The sequence below is a fragment of the Telmatherina bonti genome (assembly GCF_933228915.1).
Source record: "Telmatherina bonti genome assembly, chromosome: 16".
NCBI lineage: Eukaryota > Metazoa > Chordata > Actinopteri > Atheriniformes > Telmatherinidae > Telmatherina > Telmatherina bonti.
Window position 1 is genome coordinate 31,494,711 of NC_136614.1, and position 7,532 is coordinate 31,502,242.

At 38.3% G+C, this 7,532-nt stretch overlaps 1 protein-coding gene across 1 annotated transcript in view; it reads left to right on the forward strand.

Moving 5' to 3' along the window:
* Positions 1-6,549: 6,549 nt before the first annotated feature.
* LOC306767236 (serine/threonine-protein kinase PDIK1L) overlaps positions 6,550-7,532 on the forward strand; it is a gene marked incomplete at both ends in the record, with an annotated part of 11,100 nt that continues 10,117 nt past the window's right edge. Inside the window, one exon of the mRNA XM_079255160.1 lies at positions 6,550-7,287. Within this exon, the coding sequence (XP_079111286.1) occupies positions 6,550-7,287 (738 nt within the window). The remainder of the gene's footprint in view (positions 7,288-7,532) is intronic.

Below are 7,532 nucleotides of genomic sequence, written 5' to 3' on the forward strand. Positions count from 1 at the left end.
TCGCCAGTCTGTCCATTCTCCTCTGATATCAACAAGACATTCTGGTCCGGACAACTGCTGCTCGCTGGATATATTCTCTTCTTCTCTAATCTCTGTTAACCCTGGTTGTGTGTGAAAATCCTAGTAAATACTCAGACCAACAACCATGCCACATTCAAAGTCACTTAAATACCCATTCTTTCTGTAAACTGCATGTAAATATTGACGGAGCCTCCGTAACATCACCCGTAGGTTTCTGAAGAGCTGAACTGAAGCTCATTGGGCGGTTCCCACCATGGCCATCTTGGCAGCGTCATGTGTGCAGTCTCTTCCGAAATGTACTAAAACCAAGGCAAAGAGGTAGAGCTGAGAGGGGGGGGGGCTGTGAGTGTGGTGGCGGATGATTGAAATCTATCAAACTCTAACTTGTCTCTAGAAAAAGAACTAACTGAGCTAACCTGAAGCTAACAGAAGCTAATCAGCTAATGGAGGCAGGCCAAAGTTAAATCACCATTTACCCAGCTAAAAACTGCGGTTGTTCCACATTCTGCCTTCTTGCAGCAGGATATCAGACATCTGTCAATCAAAAGGACACATCCCTAGTTATGCTAAAATTCTAAAGAAATTGGTTATAAACGGATGAATTATAAAAACAATTTCACTCCCCCCACAGTTGTCATGAAGGTAAACCTGACCTATAAACTGAAAATGGATTTTTATACCAGGCTGTGAAGTTGGTCATTTTAACATGGGAGTCTATGGGGATTTGTTCTGTTTTGGCGCCCCTTGTGGATGATGGAGGAACTGCAGTTTTATGCACTTCTACATATGCTTCCTTTTTACCCATCGGAGGTTTACCTTGTTTCTTCCTCATTTAGATTCTCGGTTTGAATGTCAGCAAGTCATCTTGACAATAGCTACGTTTCCATTAGTTTTTCGCCAAATAAAAGCGATATTTCTGCAATTAAGACAAAGTACGTACACTCGCAATTTAAGGTGTTACCAATTTATGGTGTTCATTTAGGAGTTGCAGCTTAAGCCAAGCAGCCATGTATCACTGTTCAAGGGTTTTCTATTTGCTCCGGAGGATTTCTCTTGTAGGGTATGATTACAGTACAACTACTGATGATTAAAACAACAGTATTTCACCTGTACTCTACCTCAAAACTGTACCACGTTGCAGACCACATTCTGTAAAATACAGAGGAAAATATATCAAGCTACACCAATTCTGACCTGCTCAAATATTCACTTGTCTTTAGTTCTGGATTCGAGGGAGCAATAGTTAGTAGACTTTTAAACAACATTCCCCACTAAAACCACTGACATGGTCTTTTCTAGACTAGCTTTATTTATCTATTTTTGTCCAGGTAGAAAATATACAATAACTGTGTCCCCAGTACAAGGGTTAAAGTCACCTCCTTACATGAAGGCTAGAAATTTATATATATATATATATATATATATATATATATATATATATATATATCTATATATATATATATATATATATATATATATATATAAAATCAAAATATCTAAATAATGCTGGATTACATCTTGATATTCATGCAATTAATAAAGCAAAGTTAAACTATTTTCAAAAGAGTAAAAAAAAAAAAGGTTAAAATAAAAAAAAATTGTTCACATAATTAATGTAAAAATATAAGGAAAGCTGCAGGTCAAATACTTCAATTAATTCATGCAGTTAAAAGAAAAGAAACAGTTTAGTTTAATAGAGTACAAAGAGATGGAAAGTGAACTTTAATCAGGCTCTTCTGACCTTTCTCTCCAAGAGGCTCTGCTTGTGTGGAAGAAGGCACAATGAGCTCAGCACAAGGAAATAAACTTACTTTTTATACTGAACTTTCAGCATACAGCATGGAACCATCCTTTTTAAGTATCTTAACACCTTCATTATCTCCGAGTTGCTAATTCACCTGAAAACAAACAGTTTGTCATTAGTTCCCTGTGTACAAGCTTTATATTGCAACATCTGTGGTTTTGCACATCCACGAGGCACATCAACACGTCTTCCTCTTGCAATAGTTGTGGTTTGCATCTCAACAATGCACACAGATGCTTTCTGGGTAAACGCCCGTGGTTTGTCCTTTCTATGTACCTTGTTATGAAACAAAACAAATAGGTGTTACTCCCTTTCCTTTTTTTAAAATTTTTTGTTTCTTTTTTATTTTAATTAATTTTCAATGTTACTCCCTTTCCACGCTTTCTTTTCGAAGCTACTTTCCACCTGTTAAGCCTTACAAAATATATATTTATTTAAACAGTAAACACTTAAAGCTGTTTTGACATACTATAAGGCCCGGTCAACATTATAGGCAAGCAAGATTGTAATAATAAGCATTCAATAAGGTAGCATAATAACAAGGTTATAACAACAAGCAATCAATAAAGTAGCAAAATAATGACTCCAATTTACAAAATCAGCTCAGGCAACATTAAGAACAGCTGAAAAAGTGGACCTAGCTTGTCTTTATATGTACAGATTTGGACAAAGATGTGAAAGTGGTGGTGGACAATGAGCTCCGTCCGTCTCACTGTGGGAAGAAATTCGTCACTTGGCAGCGTGACAGCTGTGAAACAGAGTATGACGTTCCGAAAAGATGTTTACTAATGTTTACTCTTAGTGCGTAGGGAAGCTCAGAATGGACCTCAGGTTTAATGCAAAGGTTCTGACCTCAATCAGAGGAATAATTACTCTCGCCCCTCCTTTTGGTGTACTACCTAATTAGCATGCAAAGCCGCCACAGAAACACCATTAGGATGAAAACAACTGTGATTTAAACTATAACTCTAATTGGACTCACCAGCATCTGTTTGAAGTGCCTGCAAATATTTATGGAATCTGATGAGAAATCACATTTGGGTTATTTTGTTTGCTTCGCTAAAGAAAAACGCCCTCCGCTTCCTAATAAATTCCTCAGCCTAGAGTGCAGAGTGTGGTTTTTACCCAACATCTGCATCCAAAAATCTGTCAAAGGCTGTGAGATATGATAATAGAATAAAAGGGCACCAGCCTCAAGATAAAAGCAAGTGGAGTGTGACTGACTCCATCTTCCTCAGGTAATGAAGAGAATTCATAATTGGCATTGCTGATAAAAGCTATGGATCACATGAGCACGCACACACACACACACACACACACACACGCACACACACACACACACACTTCAAAGCTGTTCTTTTGTGGAATGCATCAGTGCAATGAATCACAGCATTTCCTATTATATTATCTCAGAATACACACACACACACACACACACACACAGGCTGTTAACTGTCATCGCCTCTGTTGTCACTCCCATACCAAAAAAGTCAATACTGATGCAGCAACCACCTACTCTGTGTGTGTGTGTGTATGTGTGTGTTTTGCTGAAGAAGTCTTGTGATTAAGTGAGCTTGCAGTACAGAGGGAAGGTTGGAGGTTTTTGTAGAAAACTGACTACAACAGACAAATAAACCATCAAATCTTTTAAATTGTTTGTGTTTTAACTGTTTCTGTTGTTTACAATGATGGTGTGTTTTCTCTGTACTTTATACACAGAAAACATTTGATTTTTTATTATTTCAAGTGTTGGTTTTAATCTATAAAAAGAGATGGTACGAAACATGTATGATATAAATGATACATAGGGCTGCACAGTGGTTAGCACTGCTGCCTTACAGCAAGAACCTCAGCTGGGGGAGGGGGAATGAAACACAGGTGTTTTGGAGGGAAGTTTGCATGCTTTCCCTGTGTATGTATAGGTTCTCTTTTATGACAGCATTTTTCACATTGTTGCATGTCAGGCTACTTGGTTTCTTGCTAAATTCTCCCAAACAGTGAGTATTAGCATCACTGTTTTTTTGGCCCTGTGATGGACCAGCAACCTGTCCAGGTGTACCCTGCCTCTGACCTGCTAATGACTGGAATGGGCAAATAACAAAATTAGTTATTATATTATATTATTCATTCATTCATTCATTCATTTTCCGAACCGCTTATTCCAATTCAGGGTCGCGGGGAAACTGGAGCCTATCCCAGCCGGCTTTGGGCGACAGGCAGGGTACACCCTGGACAGCTCGCCAGTCCATCGCAGGGCATATTATATTATATTATATTATATTATATTATATTATATTATATTATATTATATTATATTATATTATATTATATTATATTACAGTCCTGCAGGCTTTCCATGTGCCCCTGCTCCAACACACCTAACTGAAATGAATGAATGAATCTGTCATTGTGCAGAACTTCATTGGCTTTTGGATCCATTTAGTGGACGTCTGGTGTGTTGGAACAGGGACGGCCCAAAACCTGCAGGACATTGGACCTCAAGGACAGCCTTAAGACACTGCTGTCTTGGATAAACCATGCCCTTTGTGCGCAGCTATTTGTGTTTCGTGGCATGTTTCTTGTTTCTTCTTGTGTGTTTTTCTTCCACATACTGTGAAACTTAAGAACTGTGTGCCACAAATGGCCCTTCAGGGACAAATGTGGCTTCTTTCAGTCAAATTGAACTGATACATGTGATCATATAAAGGTCAGAATACACCTAGGTGGAAAACATTTGTGAGACCAATAAATGTTCTGTGCAGTACATCAGTTTAATGCTCATTATTGCCTTCAAAACAAACAAAGAAATAAAAACAAAACAAACAAACAAACAAAAAAATAAACATTAATTGAAATCTTATTTTTAAATAATTTGTCTTTTTTGTTCAGCCTTGGGTATACATATGGAGCACCAATATGAATAATAACTCGTTATTTGTTTATCATTTATAAAGTAAGAATACAATTTCTATTTGGGAATGAATAAAGTATTGGTGATTGTGAATATAATCCAATGGCATTTATGTTATTTTGATGTGGTGGGAAGCTGCTGGGAGGCCACAGACTGGTTTTAATCATATTAGGACGTTTTTTGTATGTTCTTCCTGTGCTTTCATTGATTTTCTTCCAGATTTCAGGTTTTCTCCTTAATAAAAAAGATTATTTAGGTTAACTAGCTACCTAAATTACAGACAGATCATAACTAGTCTTGTTAAAAGCATAAGGCAAGTTAAGGCCAGAACAGATCAAAAGGGAAAATGTAACTAAAATAACACTAACATAACATTTAAGTGAATGTTAAATCCTTTTCATATCATATTGCATAATAACAACATTGTAACTGCATAAAGTTAGAGATAAGTTTATATATGTTTTATGGCCTTAAAATGTATGCAGGACATCTTCCTTGCCCCTCTGCCATGTTGCATTAATAATACTGTATCACCCTCAAAATATAGTTAAGATAATACTTTGATATATATATTTAACCTAATATTTGGGACCGCCATTTTAATGTTTAAATTCACGTTAACTATTTCCTTTTTTCTTCTTTCCGTTTGCAGACATTTGTCTGATTGGAGCCTGCAGACCTGCTGGTTTAAACAATCCTATTACACGCTACCTCTTTTCTTCCAACCAATCAGAACACGCGCTCTAATCACTTCAGCCAATCACGACACACGTTTGCGCTGAGCGGGACTCTCCGAATTTAAACACGGAAGTCTGTTTGTTTGTTTGGGTTTGCTGTTTCTCCGCTTCATTTTCGTCGTTTTTTTGGGTTGTAAATAAATCCGGGAAGGTTTCCTGTGGTATGAAAGTGTCTAAAAAGTATATGGACTGTGTATCCAAGATTAATGAGATATACTGTTGTCGTCTGGGTAAGTCTGAAGTTAAAATAAAAGCGTTATAGTAACAGTTATTCAGTTGTGCTCATCTTTATACCCTTTCATTAAAGAAGGGGGGGGGGGGGGGGGGGCAACTGCCTGTAAAATAAGCTAAAATTGACTAAAGTAATGATAAATAAAAATTGTGTGAAAATCATGACATTAATTTCTAATTCTGGTTCAATTGAATTTTTTTTTTTTTTTTTTTTAAAAGCAAACAAATAAGATAATTTATTACATCAGTCATAAACTAACTTTAGTTAAAACATAAACTTTAGTTGAACAATCCTTTAATGTTTCCGCTCCAGTCAGATGTTTTCTGTTCCTCTCAGTCAGACTTCTGAACCTGTTGGCAGGTATTTTGTCCCACTGTTCAACAGAAAAATGCTCTAATTTGTCCAGGACCAAACTGTTTGTTTGTTTGTTTTTCTTTCTTCAACTCAATTAAATGAAAAAACAGTGTCCTATTTTACTAAATTATATTTTTGCTAATGTTTAGTTATTGTTCCTTTTTTAAGTCTCCAGTTATTTGAGTGACTGTTGTAAATTCTGCCTTTTCTTTAATGAAAGGGGATGAATACATATGAGCACAACTGTATGTAACTTGCTAAGTTAACTAGTCTCTGTTGTCACTTCGAGATTTCAAGTTATTGTTGCTTTTCTAACTTGCTTGTGAAAAGTCACTGACGTCATAACACAAACGTTTAAATAACTGTCAAGAGATTCATATGAAATTAGGAATTAGTGAGAAAGCCTGCTAGATGTCAGCGTAATCTCACAATCTCTTCATACATCCATGCTAAAATAATGTTTTGTTTTTCTCAGATTGCTCACTGAAAGATGGAGGAGCTGTACACCTTAGAGAAGGAGGTTGGACGTGGAAGTTATGGTGTTGTCTTTGAGGGCCATTTGGCTAAATCAGGACACAGAGTGGCTATAAAGAGGCTGCCCTGCAGCAACCCGGAGTGTATTGAGCTCTACCTGCAAGAGCTGTGGGCCATGAGAGCCACAGCCAAGAACCACATGAACGTCATCGCTCTCCACAGCTGTCTCCTGCAGACTGGACCCAGGACCCTGAAGCCTTTAAAACCAGGAAAACTGCCCCTGCGTCTAGTTGAAAGTGTGCTGAAGGGCAGCGTAGCTGAGCCTACAACAAGCCAAGGCAGGAGTGTCCAGTCCAGCAACCTAAGGAGGGTGAACTCTGCCTCTCGGCTTCAGGACAGGACCAATACTGTCCAGGTGAGAGCTAAGCTCACCGATCGGACTAAATCAGCTGCATCTGATTCAACAACCCCACAAAGGCCTCTGAACAGAGCCAGGAAGAGATCAGCCAGGAGCGAGGAAGAGCAGTCCGGACCTCTGCGCTGCTTGGCCCTGTGGCTTGTGATGGAGTACTGCGATGGAGGCGACTTGAATCAGTACCTGCTTTCCAGGCCCCCTGATGCTCAACGTAACCACAATGTTGTGCGGCAGCTCTGCAGCGCTGTGGCCTTCCTGCACGGTCTGGGTATCACCCACCGAGACCTGAAGCCTGACAACGTTCTGGTCTGTGTGACACCAAAGGGCCCCGTGATCAAGGTAGATGAGAAATAATGAAAATAAAATTTTGTGCCTCAACCCGAGGAGAAGCAGTTAAGATGGAAATACTCCGGTGCTTTAAATGAAAAGCAGTTTAGATGATTAAAAGTCATTATTTTATGGTGAAGAAGTAACTCCAAGTACAACGGGGGTACAAAGTATGTGTCTGAACAAATGCTGGACATTTGAATGAGGGCTCTACATAAACCCTGGAGCTACTGCTTTTATTTTTACTTCTCATTATT